We start from the raw sequence: 22527 nt of genomic DNA, 5'->3' as shown, positions 1-22527 counted from the left end.
AACTCTTCCCTAATCATAGGGTGCATTCAAAAGGCAAATAGACTCAATGCTGAGTTGTACTCCAGCTCTCAGGCTGGATATTCTTGATCAGCTTCTCCTGAACTTTCTGTAAAGATTTGCAAAGAAACTCAAATGTTAGCTAATCCTTTTTTTCCTTTTTTTTTTTTTTTTTTCTTCCGACCCTAAATAACGAATATAAATAATTAATCCTGGTGAATACATGTATCTTTAATGTAGTGAATATTTTTCACGATCCTTAATAGGAAAACTTGAATTTAGCATGTCAGATTTTTATCTGAAAATTTAAAAATAATTCTTCATGGGCTATAAAGGAGAATAATTTTCTTCCATGATCTGAGAGTCGTCTTAACCCCCAAAGATTATTACTTTAGACCTAGTAGACAAGCAATTGGTTTGTACTTCTGTTGAGGACGTGGGAAGGTGGGTACAGAGTCAGCTGCTTTTGGAGTGGTCTTGTTCTAATTGCCCCCTCCTAGAGGGTTCCTTATTCCCAAACCTCTGGGAAACCAGATTTATTTGGTAGCAACTTAGTAGCATGCCCTAATTATGGAAGAAACAGCCAAGGATGGTTGGTGCTGTGCTTCCTCCAAGCTCTTCACTGCAAGAACATATTGTAGCCCTTGGACTGGGGAAGTAGGAGAGGAAAAGGCAAATCTTTCAACATATGGTAGAAATTGCAGCAGATTTTGCAAGTCCCTGACAGTGAAGGAAGCGTAAAATGACTTGGCAGTTATATGCAGTTATGTGTCTCTGTGTCAGGAAGGTTCTCTGTCTATAAATTTTTTTTTAAAAATAACAGGAGAAAGGGTAGAGATATGCTGAAATTCAGAGGTTGAATGTTAGGCCATCCTGTGCATAAATGTGCTCTTCCTGGAGTCAGTAGCAGTTTGCCTTTATTGAAAGCAAGCTTAGGTAAAAGCTGGAAGTCTCTAAAACTCCTAGCCTTGATAATTTTGATAATTGAATTTTGTATGCTAGTAGCTTTATTATGATACAATAGAGTAGTTATTATTATGCACTTCTTTCTCTGTTTCAAATTTATGTTTTTTTGTTTAACCACCAAAAAAATGGCCAAACAAAACCTTCTAGCTTGCCTTTTTGTTGTTGTTTTTTTTTTTTGGTATAGCTATGAGTAGGGAAGTCAAAATAGTCAAAATTAAAGAAGAGTGTTTGGCTCACTGTCAAGTACCTCTTGTAGTATTTGTAAGTTCTACAAATTGATCTACGTAGTTACTAAAATTTGAATAATAGAAGAAGTGGAACAAAGAAGTTTATCACAAACATTGTTTAGGCAGTTCATTTTAAGTAACTGGTATTGTAGATCAGAACGACTGTGATTCAGCCAAATCTATTACCCTGCTAGACTAAATTTTGTGGAATATCGCATATTGAAAGAAGCTTGAGGTTGGAAATAAATAATGTTTTGACTATTCAGAACTATTTTAAAACCGTTTCTTTAAATTGTTTTAGACAGGACACACATTAATTTTCTAAGTATTAACAACTATTCACCACTACTCTAGTGATCCAGTTTCTTTTTTTTCCCATACAGATTGTTTTCCAGCCCCACAGCTGATACATAATCCATTTGTGTTAGTTAGTTTTCACTGTATAAATGTTTCCAGCGTTTAATTTCCAAGGTTCTTCTTGTTTGCAGCTGTTTTACCCTGCTGTTATATGGAAGTAGATTAATCAGTCAGTTTTACTGGCACACCAACAACGAAGTCCAGTGTTAGAGACTCTGTAATGACTTCACTATGTATGATTTCTTATTTGCACTTATAAACTCATTTTACCAGGCAACATCAATAAACTAAAATGCTGCACCCATTTTCCACACTAAGACACTTCCAGTTCACCTTTATCTTGCAGTCCCTTTCTCAAGCCACTTTTAAAACCCTTTCTAGATTATGAGATTTCCCCCAAGTTACCTATTCCCCAACCTCCTTTGGAGCACCCGAGCCCCCCCCCCCCCCCCCGCCCCCCTTATGAAAACTTTCATAATATCCTGGGTAAATGGCTTGGGAAAGATTTAAGGATTTAATTAACCAGGGAATTAGTTTTGAAAATATCTTGTGAATTGTGATAGATGAATATTAACTTCCAGTGCAACCCTGTGCTTCAAAAGGCTACTATATACTGACATGTAAACAAGGGAGAGCTAAATAAGAAGGAAATGTTTATGTTGAGTTTCTGTATTGATTGTTAATGCTTTTCATAACTGTTACTGGAATACTGTGTTCTGTTGGAGAAGGGTCAGTGGAGAACCACAAATATCTCAGGAATGATTAGAGTAGTTGAAAACATGCCTTATTGTGGAAAAACTCCTGGAGTTCAATCTGTTCAGTGTTAGTAAGGAGTGTAAGGAATGGCTTGCTTAGTCCCTAAGAAGCATGATGCCACAAAGAAGTGAAATCTGGTAAGTTCTCCATCTGTAGCACACAGAGGAAGAACTAGATCTAATGTCTGGAAGTTCAATTAAACTGGAAATAAGGTGTGTGTGTATATATATATATATATTTAATAGAGTATTTGAGAACAGGTAGAGCTGCTAAATGATTTTTAGGTGCATTAATTTGATTTTACTCTTGAGAAGGTGACCATTACTATCCAGATCCTTCAATTTTACAGCTGCAGTAAGGGTGAGTCTCCTTTCCATTGTAGTTCCCCAAACTGGAATAATTTTAGATTTTTAATCTGAGGTATTCTTCAAGGCAGTGCTAAGATCTATTCCTTACCCTTCACAGAAGCACACGTAGCTTGCATTTTATTTAAGGATGTAGAGGTTCTGCTTTTAAAAAGAGTTTAACGTTAATAGCTCCATCTGTTTTTCCTTCATCTTCAGCAATGCATTTTAAATATCTGCAAACACCTTCTGCTTATTTTCATTGTGTGATCTGGTGGCTTTTAATGGAGACATTCTGCTTCTGGTATCACTCACCTTTGGCAAATGAGAAAAAGTGAATGTTAAACCATACAGCAGAATAATCTGTGGCCATAGAAATGAAGCCATCATAGTTTTTGCTGCTCTGCGTTACCACAGTGCCCTGCTTTGTTATTTGGGAAAGCTTATATTTTCCTTTATTAGAAAATCAAACAAACAAGCAACTACCCCTTCCCCAACTCTAAAGTCAGATTTCAGAATATGTAAGCAAAAGTTCTACAGAGAGTACTAGGTAATTGTCAATATGCCCTGATGTGTGGGGGAAGGAATGTTTAGGAGGGAAGAAAATGCCAGCGTCAACACTATTTGCTTGTGAAGATTTAATCTCCTTTCTGGTTCTCAAGCTGGACCTTAGCTATGTGATATTTAAGAAAACAAAAAACATCTACCATAGACTCAAATTGTCATGAATAATTGATTAATAATAATCCAATTCTCAAGATTAAATACCTAAAATATGCCCATGTTTTACAGATAGAAAGGTCATTGCTATCCATCATTTCGTAGCTCCAATTGCCTCTTTCTCCTCCATGAAACAGCCTCCTGATAAAAGTGGGTCTTCAGAGAAAGAGATGCTTCATTCAGCTCTGCAGAGATTAAATAATTTTGCCTGTTCTTCTGCTCACTGTTTTATTTAGCACATTCTTCCTTTTTTAATTGAAATTTAAAACTAGATTTTTTATTTTTATTCGTTTTATATACTTATGTTGACATTTTTACCTTACATGGCTATTTATTTAACTATAATGTGTGGAGATTCCCTTTTCCTGATGGCTAAGTGGCTGTTTTGCACACTTTAAATTATACAAGGCTGGCTTTGGAACTGCTTTTGCAAACAAGATCATTTGTCATTAGAGCTGTTCTTTCTATATGATAATCTTCCAAAGTACCTTTTCTTGGATAATTTATAGTGCATAGTCATGTTACAGTTACTGTGATTTCAGACGATTGTGTTCATTTTGTCTAGAAAATAGTGCCAGTTCTTGAGATAACTTAAATGGTTCTTTTAAAAGTTAGAAAGTATGACATGTACAGTCATCTTTCAGTGTAACTGAGTGTGTGAATATAGAAATTTTGTAAAATAGATTAATGGAAATTATTCAGAATATCTTGCTGAGTCTGAAGGGTTTGCATAATGTTTCCAGTATATCCAGGTATTCATTCCATCTGGTTGTGAAAAATGTGGGGGTCTATGGAAGAACCAAACTTTAATCAGTTCCATACTTAAACACTGAAATACAGGAATGCAGTCATATCAAATAATCAATATCAAATAATTTGATATTTAGATCCTTCTTTAAAAAAGACAAGTCTTTGAGAAATCTGGCCCATAAAAGGAATGGCAGTGTGAAGCACCTCTCTACAAGCTCCTTTCCCGGAGTGATGCTCTAATCCTTTCTCCAGCAGACAACTATCCTGTGTCACTTCTCTTTCTCCCCCCTGGCCTGGCAGATCTCTTACTAATTCAGTTCCAAAATTCCTCAAAAAATTCCACTCACACATATGGATTATCCTGATGTGTTTTTTAACTTCTTCCCAAACTGTTGTAAAATGGCAAACAAAACATGCATTTTAGAAAACAAAAACAAAAACAAACAAACAAAAAAAACAAACAACAAAACAAAACAAAACAAACAAACAAACAAACAAAAAAAAAAAACAAAAAACTTTAAGTAAAATGCTTTGCATCAACTGTTATCTTTAGTACACACAGAAGGTACAATGTGATTTCTCATAATAGTTTTTAGCCACAATATAGTGAAATACAACTTTGATTATATAAACTGGAAGAAAGCTACCTACTAAGTTGTACGGCATACATGGGATACTCATGCCAGTCAAGATAAAGCATCTCATGAAGGTAATAGTGAAAATTACACTCTTTAACAAACCTCTGGATTTTAGTCCATTGTGTCATGCAGCAGAAGTAAGACAGCCTGTGCAGGACACTTAGATTTACTTTACTTTAAAGATATAGCTGTTGTGGCTAAGCAGGAGAATAAGTATTACTGCTCTTGCAATAGACTGAGAAATGCAAATAAGAAATCCTAAGCACCTACTGTTAGAATATCAAGAGACCAACAACTTTCAGCATTCCAAATAAATCACGGTTTGCAGGTGGTACACACACATGCAGCTGGATCTTATGATCAGTACTGTTCACTTGAAACTTGATGATTCTACTGGGGTTCTTTAGATTACCCTGAGACTTTTTTAACAAATAAAAATGACGTCCTCTTCCCTGTCTCTACCTGAACTTTTCTTGCTGAAGGTTTATCCATTTTCTTGCTGTTTTGGTTTCCACTAAGAATTTCTGGAATGATGTCTCAACTGAGAAAATTTTGCTTCCAGGAAATTTGAGACCTCATTGTTGCACAACCGTAGCATTTTTGTTTAATTTTCATTTAATCCTGTCCTGATCAGAGAGACATTTTCACAGATAGCTGTATCCTCACAATTACAGTCTTCAGAATTTAAGACCGGGCCTTCAGTGTGTTCCTAAGTCATCTATGGAATGACCTGAGTGTTGCTGATGCTTTAGTAGCCCCTTATAAAGAAACGGTGCTGTGGGATGCAAATGTTTTCTGTGTAGCTTCTGCCCTGCAGCTCTAGGTTGAATGTTTTGAAACAAGGCAGTTAGTGACGAACTGTGATAAGTAAGGAATTTGTATACTCTGTGGTGACTCCATGTGGAGAAATAAACTTATTTTTGTTGATCCATTTGCAGAACAGTAGTTAAACTTCACTGAGAACTTTAAACTGTGCCAGATGACCATGCGATAGATGCATGTGTTCTGCATATCACTAGTAGCCAGAATTACCTGGAGCTTTTCGTTTTCTTTTTTACCTTACTTCTGACTCTCAGAACATCATCTGAATATATGGTCTGAGGCTTGGATGGCAGTAATCATCAGTACCAGACAAAGGTGAAATTCTTCAAGTAATGTAAAGATTACTGTGCTTGCTGTGTTTGAGCCTGCAGTAAATTGTATCTTAATTTCAGAATATTTTGCTTTGTTATATTGGTACTGTCTCAGAATTAATGTGCTGTTATGCCAGATGGGAAAGAATACATATTCTTTTCCTGATTAGTTCCTCATATAGGGAAAAAGTACAATATATTTGTAGTGGTTCCTTAAAGAGGAAGAGTAATAAAACTCTGAGTGGGTTCTGCATGAAATATTATACTACAAAAAGAATGAGTCAGTGTGGTTTCAGTCTGTTATTTTCAGTAATAACAGTGTTCAGCTAGCCAGTTTTAGCAAAGAAAACACCAAATTACAAAGTGCATGAAAGTATTGTCATACAAGTTGTACTTTTAGGAACCTGTTTGCTGGCAAAAAAAAAAAAAAAAAAAAAAAAAATTAGAGCTCTAAACTAATTTTTAATCTTTTGCATTTTGTATTTACTGATATAAAAGGGAAAGATGAAGAGGGGCTTATGGCCACATCAGAAGGCTTAGAAGTAATTATGGTTAAATATTTTTCTTTTTTATCCAGAGGAAAGAAAGGTCTGAATATTACTTACTTATTCTGCATTCTGGTAATATCTGCAGTGCAAAAGTACCCACAAATACCCTTTCTCTGAAGGTATTTTTCTAAAGGATAAGGAAAAACAAGGGCTTATGGCCTATTTGTGTGCGGAGGTGGTGGTGGTGTTCTGTTTCCCTTGCCCTTTAATTTTTTAACAAAAAAGAAACTATGACCCAGACCCAAAGGATCTCTTTGAAAAACGTTCAAATGTCAAACAGCTGTGGTCACTCAGTCTTTTTCTAATATCGGTTTTGTTAACTCATTATACCGGTGAGGTAGGCTTCCAGAAATATTGAGACTTGATTTAAGAGAACGATGAAATACTTGCCACCTGAACCTTAACAATTCTTAAATGAGCTGTAGAGTAGGAAATATGGTTTTGTACGGAGACAACTCTTGACATTTGTGACCATAGAATACCAAACAACAGCATTCTAACATAAGAATTTTCAAATGTGAAGCTATTTGTCTGGGCCCATGAAAATGAGACACAAGTTTTACTTTAAAACCTGCCTTCCTCAAATTCTGTGCAGAATCTTGATTATCACATTTTTACTTTAATCTAAAGCTATAAATATTATGACACTTGTTTAGAGATAATTGTAAGATTTAGCAATGCTAATATTAATTAGAACAGAATTTCAAATAATAAACTATTTCCTGGTGCAGAGGTTCCTCAAGTTTAAGTGAATATTATTGATTTATGTTTCAGACTTACAGTTGTATAATGTTTGCATAAAATGTTATGAAGTTTGCTTTTGAGACAAGTCAAGTAGAGCAAACTGTTAGGCAAACCTGTAAAATATGTGTCCTGTGAGTCAGTTTTGACCTTCAGGGCAAGTTTTTGCCCCAGGGAGACAGTACATGCTGTTCACTCATTCCTTAACGGAGCAGGAGTAAAACTGTCTTCAAGTCTGGGTAGCTACAAAATACATCTTAAAGAGTGAAATCTCTAATCTCTAAGTTAGATGACATGTACCTTTTCCCATCTCCCATCTCTTTATTAGGAGAGATGCTTATTTTAATTGCTATTCTGTAAGATTAAAATTAAAATAAAATGCACATTTTAACAGAAAAGCAATGAAGGCATTGTATATTGACCAGAATTGACCATCGAGATCTGGAGATCAAGGAATGCCGTTTAGGTCTCTATAGATCAGTGAATAATACTTATTTTGCGTGAATTTCAAAGCAAAGGAAAATGTTAAGCAAAGGAAAATGTTAAGTTTTGGTGAGAAGAGTTGGGATCAGCCTGGCTGGGAATGTTTGTCTGAGTGATCAAATTGAGTTTTTCCATAAGGGTGATATAAAAAAGCTTTTGGATGGTAAGGCAGGATATAGAGCTAAGTTTGTATAATGCTAGTGTAGTTTTTATATATGCAATTTTATTGAATTATACCAGCTCATTTAACAATTTAGTATTTTTCTAGCTATTTGTTTTGTAACTTTGACCTTATATATATTTTACTACCTAAATATATATTATTTTTAGTATATGCTAACTTTTTAATGATAATAGTTACTACTGCATTTACATCGTTAAATCAAGTATAGATAAATATTTTTATATGTTAACAGACCTTTCAATGGACTATGTACTAGTCCCTCTAGAAAGTGTCTCTCAGTGTACCTCTGTGCATCTGAAGTAGTCATAATAATCTTCCCCGTGTAAGAGTTTTCATCATAGCCGCTTTGTAAACTGTTTTGTTCTGAATTAAGACTTGGAAACTTGAATCCAGTGTGAGCTTAACATTTACAACAAACAAGACACTGTTTAACTTTTAAAAGATACGGAAGGGAAAAAAACAACACACAACACAGACTTAAAGGAGAAATCTTATTAGCAGTCACTTATTTTTTTTTCTCCCTTCACCTGTTCCTTTCTTTTGACTGTTATTTCAGCTACTTTTGTATCCATCCACTTGATTTTCTGATTCCCATCTGTAGGGTAATGTTCTGCCTGAGGAATCTTTTCCCTATAATTTAATTGATAAATTCAATATCAATTTTAAATAAAACACAGTTTGTTTTGCACCATTTCTGTAGGCATCTGCTCCTACACCTTTGTGAGAAAAACATTGTAATGGAGAAACCTCCTGCTGTGTTATGCTCACTTCTTGAACAACAGCAAAAAAACTGGCAAAAGCTTTTTATTGTTAACATGGCTACATCCACACCGGGGATTCTGCTGAGGTAGCTGGAATAGGGCAAGAACTTTAGCCCACATTATCAATATTTTGTCAGATATTAGTGGAACAAGTCCTTACGGAAAAGGAAAGATGGCTTGTTTGTTTAGCCCTTGTACAAGCAAAGATCCATTCTGCTCTCAAAACTTAAATGTGGAATTAAAAATCTACTTCTCCGTGACTATAAAGGAAAGACAATTCAAGGTTTTGGTCATAAAAATCCTTTCTTTAGAAATTATGGTATTTTTGGAAGAAAGTAAAGGATATGGATTCTTGATATAGTAGAAACAGATGTGGAAGCTATCATGGTGGAGACAAAGTTGGAGGAGTATTGAAGGCTTGTTTGCATTCTGAATAAACTGTGCTAAGTGCCCTCTTTTCCATGTTAATTTTATCAGTTAAAAAGATAAAGACCTACCCATTCCTACTGTATTTATTGTCTCTAGGGCATTTTTCTCTTTTATGTTTGCATCACTTTCTCTAGCCCTCCACACCTTTTATTTTAATTTTTTAACAGTCCTTTTTCATGTTTCCTTACTTCTTTCTCTCTTGCAATAACATGATGGTAAGCAGTGTCAGGAGGGTTGTGGTTAGAGGGTGGCTGGAATTTTTTTTGAAGTACTTTGATATAAAGGCCAGTTCACTTCAACTTTAGGGTGTTAACATCAACATTTACCTATTTCATAAGTAGCAATGAACCTTCTTGTTAGAATCAGTATTTTGACTATTGAACAGTGAACAGTAGATTAAAATTTGTGAAAAGGTATGGTGCATTCAGGAAAAAAGACCAGTTGTTAAATATAACGACAGGCTATGAAAAACTCAGCTTCTGGAGTCATGTTATTACATGAGATTTAAATTTTCATAAAATAAACAAATAAACCCAGCCAGAGTCTTTGCAGTTTCTGACAAAAGCTGAAAGTTAAAGACTCAAAGTTAAGAATGCCAATAGCAAGGACATATTTAAAATGAAATGATTACTAGTTTTTGTGTAATTTAGGTTAGCAGTACTGCACTGAAAATAAAACCAGGAATTCTGTCTAAATAAGCAGGACACTAATTAAGTGTAAGGTGGTAAGGAGATGTTCTTACTGTGTGTTAATTCCCTCAACCTAAGAATAGGTACAATAAAATGTAACTAGTTATGCTGAAGGCACAATAAAGAAGGGTACTGGAATTAATTCCAAGTGGCAGAGCTGTGGCAGCAGTGCAAATAAAGTGGCAGATGGCACAAAATTTTGGAAGAGTGGGTAAAAATGTGTCAAAATCTCTGCAGTTGTGTCCTTTTGGCAGTTACTTGAATGGTTTCCTAAGAGCTTTCCTGCTAGGGGCCAAGAAATGCAAGAAGGAAGGCTGGGATGTTTCCTCAGTACAAAACAGATGCACGGCAAAAAGGGAGAGGCAGCAGTCTGGTTTGCTGATCGCTAGCCTGCTTGAGCTGCTGTTGCTGATGATGACATGAATGCTTTTGTGGGGCTGAAGGCTTTTATAAGCAGCAAAGGAAGGTTGTTTGCATATGATGTAGTTGCTGTCTTTGCTGCGAGATGAGGGTTGCCTCTGTACTTCTGATCTTTGGGGACTAGAGAGGGTTCCTGCTTCAGCTGTGACTTACTAAAGCTCTTGAATTGTGAAAGGACAAAAAATATGTGCATGGATGTAAATTGTTATGCTTTTATTTAACACACTGTTTCTTTCCTATTAAATGCTTCAGTTTATTTACAAAACCTTATAACCAGGAGTTTTTTTTAATGTAAAAGAAATTATTCTTCAGTATAGTGAGTAATATTGATATAGCACAGCCTTCACTGCTGTATCTGTACTCCATTTAAAAAATAATAATTGTGGTTAGTCTACTGAAGATTTTTTTTCCCCAAAAAATATAGGAAAATATGTCTTCTAAATAAGAGACAAAACAAAAGTGTTTTGTTGTTGTTGTTGTTTTGTTTTTCAAATTTAAATGATATAGGAGTGGGTAAACAGTAGATAAACTAAATAAACTTCAGGGGGTCAAATTATGTAGTTTTATAAATTGAAAGAAGAAGTATTATTAATGTTTTTAAAAGAGAATGAAAATTAGTCCACATATATGCTGAATGGTTTGGAACACATTAAAATAAGAAAACTCCCTTTCTCTATGTTAGAGATAAAAAGCAATATTCTACTTAGCAATATTCTAATTGCTATCCAGTCAATTTTGCAGTAGAAGGACTTGCAACTGCTACTGGCCTCTACTATATTGAAATGGTTTGAGCATAATAATTTCATAAAGATTTATATCTGTTTTCCTGAAAGGAGAGGAGAATCAGAATTTTAGAATGTGAAAGAAAAAAGTTGTATGGGTAATTTCACCCCATTCAGACAATTTACCTATTCCTTCAAATGATCTGGTACTTTCTCCTTTGCCCTAACGCAATTGTTTCTTGTATTTTTGGTGCTTGTTACTGTTGGTCACTGATATGACACTATATTTATCTAGCAGCGCAGATTTATAACTGTGTGGCTCAGATATCAGAGTTTTCTTGTGAATTGTTTGAGCAATTTATGCTTTGCTTCCTTTCAGGAAACTATGCACACCGTTTTTACAGGAAGTTCACTCTTCACCAGACACAGTCAGCAGTCTGACTCTTGCACTTCAGTAAGGGATGTGAGCATGAGCAGAAGGCAAAAATGCGTGTAGCTTTTTTTTTTTTTTTTTTTTTTCCTTGAATTCATATAATTGATATCATAAATAAAAGCTTGGCCAGGATGAGTGGGTATTGTCTAGCTGAGTCAGAAAGAGGACTTCCTAGAATGTTTTGGTAGAATATAATTAATAAGGAGTAAATAAAATAATAAATAAATAAAACGTTTTCCTTTGTGCTAAGTATTTGTGACAATGATTACACGGTAAGCACATTCAACGTTGAACTGAACACAAAAATCTCTCAGATTATAAATTTTTACATTGCCTTTTCTGCCAGCATATGAAACTGCTGTTTTAGCTGTGTCGGTGTAAAATAAAGTCAGGTTGCCTGTGGGGCACAGGAGGGCTGCAGAAATGGAAGGCTGCCTCTGTGCCATGGCCCTGCCAATCCCACCCATGGGCACAGCAGCCAGGTGGGATGGGTTAAGGGGTCCTGTACCTATCTCATAGGCCCTGCTCACTCAACGGGAATGCCCATAGTCAGAGGATGTCCGTAGCAGAAGAGACCCCTCTCAGTGTCTTTAATGTCTGTGTAGATACCTATTGCTTCTCCATCTACTCTCTTATTTATTTATTTACTTATTTTGGTAGGTGGATACCTGCTGCACTCTTTGCTATGTTTCTTCTTTTTTCTCCCACTGACAGTTATTGTATTAATCACCCACTCTGTAGTAATCTCCAGTAATTACAAACTAGGCATTGTTGTGGACCTCATTTCTAATCCCTGCTTTCTGACACAATTCCATTGTTGCTGAATGTGGCTGACTTTTGGCCTGGGCACCTCTAGTCTCTCTGACTTTGAGAAGAAGGGAAGCTGTTGCTTCAACTCTAGATTACTGTGCAAATACAACATGTTTATCTTCATTTAATTTCATTGCTTATCAATGAGTGGTTTATCACTTAATTATTTCCTTACTTGTAAAATTTGTAGCAAATGCTTCAGCTGTAGTGGATTTTACTTATGATTTTTTTTTCCTTCCCTATTCCTTTTCTGCCCTTGTAAACTGAAGTGGCTTAGCTTACTGTATATTTTTCCCTTCTTTATCTCCTTCCCCTCCAGTCATCTTGTCATCTTGTGGGTGATTGCTATCTGCTCTTTTTTCTTGTGATGTTTTTGCCCTACTATTGTTTTAATAATGTAAAAACTCAAGTTTTAGCTTGTTCCTTGTGGTTAGTACCCATTTGCTTCTCCTATTCCATTTTTCTTGCAGCTGTTCTTTACCCTTTTCTTCCTTTGGTTTTCTGGTACTTGATAGCTGATGCCAAACCTAGCATCAACTCTAGATTGCTAGAAAGAGTAGCACAGAGGAAATGAATGAAGCAAAGGTTCAGAAACTCAGGTATCAATTTATGTATTTCTATTTTTGTACCAATTTTCTTTTTTTTTTTTTTATTTTTTTCCCACTGCCTTTTTATACACTCCATTCTTTGTTGCTGTCCTTCTGTTTTTACTCCTATTTCTTTCTTCCTGCATGTTGTTGGTTTTGTTAACAGCAGCATTGTGTAATGCTTAGAATTATAAGGATGATGAAAGACAAAGCGATAAGAGCAGGCGGGGGATGGTGGGGGGCAGACTGATATATGAGGTGGAATACTTTGGAATCTTCAGAAAATCTGTCTGCAGGAATTCAGAAATGTGGAGGATTTGAAACCAAGGGAACAGTGAATGTTAAGGGAATAAATTTCAAGCATTTGCCTTTATGCCCTTTTTAGAAACAAACAAACAAAAAACAAGTACAGCTATTTTATGTATGTATTTGTTTGAGTTTAAAAGAATACTGAAACCTCATCATCTGAGAACCCTGTATCAGTGGTGAATAAAACCAACCCTTGGCTGTTTTCTGTTTTTGGCTGTTTGTGAGTGGTGAATGAGCTAAGCTGAGAAGCCAGGACTGCTATTTTCCTCACCATTTCATGAGTTTTGCTACAGTGCAACAGTGACTAGCCCATGGTTGTTGGGCTTTTGAGGAAGGGAGCAGAAGATGCTGGAGCCAAGAGGACCTGTTTGTGCACTTGCACAGGTTGTGGCTGTTAATGACACTGAGGTTATCTCTCCTGGCCGGTATATCCTGTTGTGTTGCTTATGAGGCAATACCCAGCAAGAGATATCCTGTTATTTGTAGCTTCTCTTTGAAGTTTATTTGATTTGGGAACAAGTAACACAATGCTGAGAGACATTGAAAATCTTCCAAATGATTGACTTAATGTATTAATTTCATGGGACTCCAGTGTGTCTTTATGCAGTGGTATAACCATATGTTGTAATATGTACTAATTGCACAAGTGCTGTAATTGTCATGCCAACAGCTTGGATTACTTTTTTGTGTGTACTGGTTAATTACCCTTCCTTTTAAAATTAGAGCTTCAGAAGCAAGCCATGCTGTTCCTCAGTGAGATGGGATTGTGTTGGTTTTGTACCCCTTCATATACTTTACAGTTCTGGGGACTGTCTCCACATCTATTAAATGACCAGTTATTAATGGTCTAGGAATAGATCACTTTCACCACTTCAGAAATTAACAAACCTAATTCTCTGATTCTTAATTTGTGCATTATTTTGTTTTCATATCCAATATCCACAAGTCACTGTGCATTATAAAGCAAAATTTAACAAGAACTAAAAAAAAAAAAAAAATCAAGTAGGTCACTATTTCTCTTAATAAGTATGCTATGTGGAAAACATAGGAAGAAATAACTAAGCATTTCACCTTAAATACATTATAAAAAAAAAAAAAAAAAAAAAAAACACCTTCAGAAGTCTGATTAATGTGTAAATGACCAACAACATGCACGTGGAATTCTGGAATGTTGATCATTAATTAATCTGGCATTACGTGTCTGTGCAATGACAGTTGCTCCTGTAAGCATTTCTACAGTTGTTTGTTCTCAAGAAGTGAAAAACTGTATTCTGTGTTAAGAACTGTATTCCACTTTATGTAAACGTAGCTTATCAACCACCATATTATGTGAATCGTTTTTATTTCTATGTTGTGTTCTAGAAAGAATTTACATATCATTTGCGAAGTTTATCATAGATGCCAATATTTTCAGTCTCACAAAACTACGGCTAATGATGGTAAGAATTGTGTATGATAAAGAAGGAGAACTTTCTAATGGTAATTAGAAGACAAAAACATATTTGTATTTTGAGATAACTGTTAAAAGACAGGTAGCTGAAAAAAGTTAATGCCTCACTCAATCCAGCAATGATAAAAAATTTGCCGTTGCTGTTATTTTAAAAAACAACAAAACAAACAAACAAGAAAAAACAGTCATTTAGTCATTTATTTTTTTAAAAAAGAAAAACCAAAAACACGTCAGGGAAGAGGATTTATGAATACAGAAATTCACTCCACATGTTCAGTGGGAATGCCTATCAGCTTTGTAAACCTCTGGCTACCAGCCTTTTTCATGCTTTCCTGTGGTAAAAGCTGCTTTTGGGGTATGTCAAAGACATCTTTAAACAATTTCTGCAATCCTTCAAACAATGTGTAAGGTCCCGCAGAGCTTCCAGAGGAAGGCACTGCAGGTGTCTTTGCACAGATTTAAGAGTACTCTTGGCACCTTCTTGTGCACTTGTGTCGCCTTCTCAACCCATAAACACACATGCACACACGTATTTGCCATTCTTGTCAGCCCTTTATGGACTGAGAGCTGACAAGCTAAAACATCTTTTCCCTTTGTCCCCCTCCAGCCCCGTTGCTGTTATACCTAGTCCTCTCTGGATGTGTTCTGAGACATATTTTAACAAAGTGTTCTCAGTGTGGGTCTTGTAAAACTCAGCAATTTTACTACAGTATTTTCTTTACAAAGAACATCCTATTTCATAACAATTTATTGTATTCATTTGAAGATGTCCCTATGTCTTACAAGAAGCAATTCTTAAAAGGTAGTTGATGCTGTTAGTTGGAACTTTGTTTTCCTTGTAAAGTCAGCATGGTATAAAAAATTCAGTGTAAAAAATTGATTTTAAAAGATAGATTGTACCTTGATGGTACCTTGTTATTTAGTTAATGTATGCTTTCTATGATATAGAAGCTGCAGTATATGCTATTTATGTCCTAGAAAATATTCAAAAATAATTGCTGACAAAAGCCACTTCACAGGTTGACTTAGAGGTACATCTTGTAATCTGATTGTTAATATTCTGGATAGCTAGGCAGAGGAAACTATTGATGTAGTTTGAAGATCTGCATAGAGACTAGTCAGGATTTTAGTTAAAATGTGGTGAGGAAGAGAGATTGAGATATTTGAGTTCCTCCAGCTTCACTGAAATTTTATGCTTATTGAGCATATAAATGCATACAATTTGTAATATTTTTGAAAAGGTAAGATTTTTTTGCTAGTCAGTTTGAACTGTTGCTTTTTATATCTTAGGAATTTATGTCTTTTCCAGAAGCAATGTGGAATCACCTTAATTTTACTCTAGAATACAAGTAGCTCCTAGTTTTACTGTAAAATCCATGACTATCTGTCATTTGCTTTATTTTTCCCCTCAAGCCTGGGTTTGCGTTATGAAGTACTGATAAGAAACAGAGGCCTGATTCTTACCTTCCTTGCATGTGGTCTCTTCAGTGTGATCCATGCAGAGCAAGTAGAAGCAGCTACCGCTGAGATCAAACAATTTCCCAAGCTCAAATTAGCATGTAGATCTTGGCTTTCAACATTAACGGGCCAAAGCAGGACCTCTCTATTTCCTAAAAAAAAAAAAAAAAAAAAAAAAAAGTTCATCTGCTTATTGTTGTTGCAACTTTTTTTGGGAGGCAGAGAATTGTCAAGCATATTCTGAACTGAAATCTATTCCGTATTTTCTCAATATTTGAAAATACCAAAGGTTATATTTTTTTTACACCCACCAGTTTTGTGTTTTTATTCCACCCTAGTCCACCTGCAAAAATATTGTTTCTATGGCCTGATCTGATGTCATGAACTAACGTGTCATAAACTAAGAAAAACAGTGCTCTTAGCTCTCCAGGTATGTAGTCAGATGATCCAGGCTGTCAGTGTAGATTTTTTTTTTTTTTTTTTTTTTTGTCATCAGTGACATTGGCCAGCCTATCAAACTCCATAGGCATCTGTATTAGGTGCCTTGGAATTGCTTTTGATGTGATTAGGGTACTAATTCGCTGTCTCAATTTTTCTCTCCCTCCTGATGTTTTCTTTTGATTCACTTTGACTCTGAGGAGCCTGTACTCTGTGATGTTTGTTTTTGTGTTGTGTCTAAAATCCCTAATGATAGCTTAAACTGTCTTCTTTTTGTTGAGTATTTCCCTGTGTTTACATACATTTTTCTGTTAAATGCATACATCAGGACTTTTCTCATAAGAATAGCTGTTATTTTATAGAGGTGTAAACCATGTATTGTCAGTGTGAATATGTATGTGCTATGGATTTTACAGTCTAAATGAAAATGTGCATAGTTTCTTCATCGAAAACCATCAGAATCATAGCAAGTGTTTAGTACCTGAATATTTATTCACCAGATAGTAACATTACAATTAAATTATTATGTAAAGCCAGTTAAATAACAGCAGAAGTTATTGTATTAAGGCCCACTTTGCAAGGAAACCAATGACAAGGAAGCACTGAAACATGCTAATAGATTATATGCTATAGCAATATATTGCCTTTTTATTGCTTTTCCACAAGCAGCAGATTCATGTATAGTTATTACTAGCTATATTATCTGCTAGTTTTCTATCAAAAAAAGATTCAATCTATTGAATCATTAATCCAATATTTATCATTCTTATTGAAAATCCACTAGTGTTAGTACTATATAAAATATTGACTTAAATGTACTGGTTTTGCTAAAGATTAAAAACATATTAAAATAAAAAGCACAGTATTTCTTAGGACATTTGAAACTATTCATTCTGGATGTTTAAACTGACAATATTTCTGTGTTGTGTGAGGAATGATTTTTTATTTCTTTAAAAATCTTTGACATACAGTAAGTGACCAATGCCATACTGATTTGAAGATGCTGAATGTTCATACAACTCATATTTGAAATTTTGATGTGTATTGCATTAGTTACTGAATATCAAGAATAAAATTTTTGCTCATACATAGAGTGCAAAATGGGATCTTTTGTAGCAGCACACGGCCTGTTTAGAATGATATAACAGGCGCTGAATGTTCACATATCAAACAAAATGCCATCTTTCTGTAGAAAAGAGGTGTCAAAAAGTTTCTTTGTACCTTTAACGCATGTGATTATGTAGTACAAAATGCAGAGTTTGTAAAATTTCTTGAATATACAGGCAAAAAATGAATAATTCAAAACAACTCATAAGTTCTACATTCTATTGTATCTTTTATAACGCAGGCAGAAGATAGCATTGTGTTCCCAGTAGAGCTGAATTTGCACAAGTTACACCTCTGAAAATGCCAGATGGTCTATGGTCTACTTTTGAGAGCTGTCACATATGTAAAGATTTGAAAAAAGAAAGACAGCTGAATGAGAGCAGTGGATCATTAAAGAGAGAGTGAGAGTCCCTGGGTATCACTATGTTTTAAGAAGCATTGTGTCATTCCCCATATTACACTTTTTTTTTTTTTTTTTTTTTTTTAAGATATACACAACCTATAAAAAATAAGGTAAAAATATTTCTGTTTTAAACTGAGTGGTTGTAGCTTAATCTTGGAACTGTCAATTGCTTTTGTTCTTTATTCTAGAATGTGGTCATATGGCTCCTAATTGGTTTCAAGTGTGTTTTAACCATAAGATTCAAGTCTCCCTAGTGCAAAATTATCAATAAAGTTAAAATAAATTTAAATTGAGATAACTAATCCATTTGGGGTTTTATTCCATTTTGATTTGACCTGCGTATCACATGTGAATACTGTAAAGCCAGTCAGCTAAAAAGTTGTATGGTAATGCTGAAAGATTGAAGTAAGAGTATAAGAGTACTTTGGGAACAGGATTATTTTTATTTATTATTTTTTTTAACCCCCCCCCCCCCCCCGAAATAAACAAACAAAAACCCCACTACCACTCACTACCATAGTAAAAATACTAATAAAAGCAAAAAACAGTAATTGTTTAGATTCATGAAGACTTACCATTCACCCACAATTTGACAGAAAAACTCAAAAAGCTTGTAATTTTGTAGATTGAATTTTGGATAGTTTCTTATAGAATAGAATCATAGAATATCCTAAGTTGGAAGGGACCTGGAAGGATCACTGAGTCCAACTCCCAGATGCCCAAAAGGACCACCTAAAAATCAATGGGTGACAACATGTCCGAGAGCATTGTCCAAATGATTCTTGAACTCCAGCAGGCTCAATGCCCTAGGGAGCCTGTCTTAGTGCCTGACCACTGGTTCTCTGAGTTCTCTGAGTACAGAACCTTTTCCTAACACCCAGCCTGACCCTCCACTGTCCCAGCTCCACGCCGTTCCCCCGGGTCCTGTCGCTGTCCCCAGAGAGCAGAGCTCAGCGCCTGCCCCTACGCTCCCCTCGTGAGGGAGCTGGAGGGCACTATGAGGCCTCCTCTCATTCTCCTCTGCTCTGGGCTGAATAAAACAAGTGATTCCAGCTGCTCCTCATACTTCTTCCCCTCATAACCCTTCACCATCTTTATAGCCCACCTTTGGACACTCTCTATTGGTTTTATGCCGTTGAAAGCACCAGAAATACCCAAACAATTGCAAGATGCTACCACCAATTTGTCTGTCTTGAAAAAGATCATAACTGTCAGTTTAGAAACTTTAGAAACTTATGCTGGTAATGAGTCTGCTCCTGTTTTAGGTAAGAGAAAACTAAAAAACTTGTTTTGGGGCTCCCATGATAGTCTGGAAATGTAAACAGCAAATATGTGCTGGAATTTAATTCCAGAGGCAAGAAAGTATCTTAAGAAAGTACACTAATGCAAAACTGAAAGGAACAGCAGCTTCGCTATTGCCACTATTGCCACTAAAAACATTTTTAGGCAAGTTAGTTCAACTGTCAGGATACCTTTGTACCCCTCTAGTACAGGCTCTGTTGGCCTGGAAGCTCCCAGGCAGTTACTGTTGATAATGGAAGGGAATCATCTTAGTCACTGCTGCATGTCTGGAGAGGCTAATAGCATAAATGTTCCTCTAGCCCGTCCTTTCTTACCTGCAACGGAAACTTTTCACTTTTGTAAAGTAGGTTTACAGTTGGTGTCACTTTGGCCTAGACTGATCAGTGTAGGTAGGGTATCTTCTCTAAATCTTATTTGCTCTGACTAAAAATGTCAAATGGAATATAAAAACAAGCAAACACCCCCCACCCTTTTTTTTTTTTTTTTTCCTTTTTCAATATTGAAACCAAGATTTAGTTTAAGATTAATCTAAAGTTTAATCTTTTCAATAAAGTAAATGATAGTTGGAGGAAACAATGTGTGAATGATACCAGTGTCCTTGCTAAAAGGGAAGTGTTGAGGCTTTATTAGGCAAATTCAGAACTGAGAGTCCTTTTAGAGACCATACTGGTCTGTGTGTCCTTATGGAATCCCAGAATGGTTTGGGTTGGAAGGGACCTTAAAGATCACCCAGTTCCAACCCCCTTGTTATGGGCAGGGACACCCACTAGATCGGGTTGCTCAGGGCCTCATCTAACCTGGTCTTGAACACCTCCAGGGCATCTGCAACCTGTTCCAGTGCCTTTCCACCCTCATAGTAAAGAATTTCTTCCTTATATCTAATATAAATCCACCTTCTTTCAGTTTAAAACCATTACCCCTTATCCTATCACTACACCCCCTGACAAAGAGTCCCACCCCAGCTTTACTGCAGGCCCCCTTTAGGTACTGGAAGGCTGCTCTAAGGTCTCCCCGGAGCCTTCTCTTCTCTAGGTTGAACAACCGCAATGACCTCAGCCTGTCTTGTAGGGGCTCCAGCCCCTTGATCATCTTTGTGGCTATTGGTAGTATTTTAGTATTTGTCCAAAAGTTTAATAACGTGTACCTGAAGTGAACAGTGTTGCTGTTTCCTTTAAATGAAACTAAAATTATCTACACTTTAAAAATATTTTTTGTATGTAATATAATATACTACATATATGTAATATATATACAAAGCTATACTGTGAAATCATCAGAAAATTTATGTGAATTGTTTAAAAAGAGAATGAACTGCAGTTCTGAACAGTGTTTGCCTTTACTACTGGTGCTGTCTAATCTCTCTCAGAGTTCAGTGAAAATCTTAAAAATGGGGGGGCTTTTTTTCTTGACATTAAATTTATAGTCAAAGATAGGCCTTCTTGAAAACCTCTTCATGTCCAAGCAAGATAACAGTATTTTGATTAGGAGATGTGATTGGTTTGATGCTTTATGATTATGAAATCTTGTTGTGTTACTATCTTTATGGTTTAATTATTTTCAGAACTTAGGGTTTTTGTTTTGTTTTGTTTTTTTAAGCTTCTTGAAGATTTTAACTGTTTTTGTTCTTCCTAGCAATCCATGAGTTTAAGTTCAATCTGGTGTTAGTTACCAGAATACTCCTATTCATATCTAATATACTGGCCACTGGTAGCTGCCTTTCAGGCCTACCTTGTCACTCTGATTATTTTCTGAAGACTGGCAGGCTGGCTAACTGGTAGTTTCACTTCTCTTTCTGCAGTCTCTATCTTATTTTCCGTACATTTCCATACTTATTTCTCCTTTTTGATTGTGTTTTCTCCCATTCTTCATCTGGCTTTCTTTGACCCAACTTTACCTCGGTTTTAATACTTTTTTTTTGCTCCCATTCCTCACTTTTTACTTCTTCCCATTGCTTATCTTGTTCTCTCGGCCTCGTTCAGAGACCTACAAAACAGTGCAGTGCTGAATAAGGATTCTAGGTCTCATCTAGACACGAAGCATATATTTTTTAAATTACATAATAATAATTTAATAATGTTTAAATGTAATAATTTAATTGTAATCATTTTTAATTTAGAGATATTTTTTGCTTTCTTGTTTTTGATGGGGGATGTTAACTTTTCAGTCTGTTCTCTGATCAGTAAGTAAGAACAAAGAATGTTACCTTCCCAGTCTTGCCTGAAGTGTTTAGTTGTCAATTTACAGTTTTAATTAATGCTTTCTTTCCCTTTCATTTTAAGCACAACCTCAACGTTTGCCTCAGCCAAATACTTCTGCACTGGAAAGGGGTGAGGAAGAAAGTGGCAAAGTACAAAATGGCCATGTGGGCCTGAGTAATGGAAGTGGAATTCACAATGGGGTCAAGCATGTATCTGCAGACAACAGAAAACTTTCAGCTCCTGTTTCAGAAAAAATGCACAGAAAAATTCAGTCCACCTTGTCTGTCAACAGTGACGGCAGCAAGAAGAGTAAAATAAGCTCTGCATTTTCTCAAAAGCCAGGTACTTCACCTGAAGGTAAGCAGAATTTTTGATTAAAAAAACAAACTGAATAAAGGCTAGCCAAACCCCATTCTCACTAATAATTACACAATCAACTGAAAGTAATTGAAGAGCATGACTCATGCTCCAGAAGCAAATAGAAATCATTATGATAAAACATAAGTTACTTCCCCAAAGGAAAATATTAAGTATTTGAAGGAAATTGAAGCAATGGGAGATTTCTTGCTCTCAAACATTTGGCCAACGTAGTCTGGTGATGTTTAATTCTTTGTAGTTAGTATCCTGAACTGATAGAAACTCCTGTCAACATCGTCACCGGTACACCAGAAAAATGTTAAAGCACTTTTTCAAAACATACTAAGTACTTAATTGTGTACTTAATTGTATGCTGAAATACATAGTAAATACTACATTGTTAATACTTAACAATGGCAGGTTCCATGAGGGTAGAGTTTGTTTTTAAAAATGTTCTGAAGATATTCTGACTAGCTGTGGGGCCTGAACACTAAATAATAAAATTTGGAAATGTGCTTTGATGATGAATGTGTCTTATGCTATATTTAGGCTGTAAATAAATTAATGAAAAAGCTTCATATTCCCTATGCATTGCTTAAATAAACAAAAGTAAATAATTTTGCCTTATTTTTTTTTAATTTCTGTGTGTGTTTTCACTGCTCGCAATTACTCTAATGGTCCCAGAGTTCCTGAGCCTCTACTCAATCCATTGCCTTCCCATTAGCACTAATATACTCAGAGAGCTTTGCTCCTGCCCATTACAGGAAGGGTGCGGAAGCTCTATAAATTTTATTGGTTTGAGGCAGGCTT

The 22527-nt window shown here is 35.6% G+C and overlaps 1 protein-coding gene across 3 annotated transcripts in view; it reads left to right on the top strand.

Moving 5' to 3' along the window:
- MDFIC (MyoD family inhibitor domain containing) overlaps positions 1 to 22527 on the top strand; it is a 49895-nt gene that overhangs the window by 14096 nt on the left and 13272 nt on the right. For all 3 annotated transcript variants that reach the window (XM_035334326.1, XM_035334306.1, XM_035334317.1), the window contains one exon: positions 21442 to 21717. In XM_035334326.1, coding sequence (XP_035190217.1) covers positions 21442 to 21717 — 276 coding nt within the window. The remainder of the gene's footprint in view (positions 1 to 21441; positions 21718 to 22527) is intronic.

Source organism: Oxyura jamaicensis, chromosome 1 (genome assembly GCF_011077185.1).
Source record: "Oxyura jamaicensis isolate SHBP4307 breed ruddy duck chromosome 1, BPBGC_Ojam_1.0, whole genome shotgun sequence".
Taxonomy (NCBI): domain Eukaryota; kingdom Metazoa; phylum Chordata; class Aves; order Anseriformes; family Anatidae; genus Oxyura; species Oxyura jamaicensis.
The sequence above is the reverse complement of the archived record's forward strand: the minus strand, read 5'-3'. Positions and strand labels throughout refer to the sequence as shown.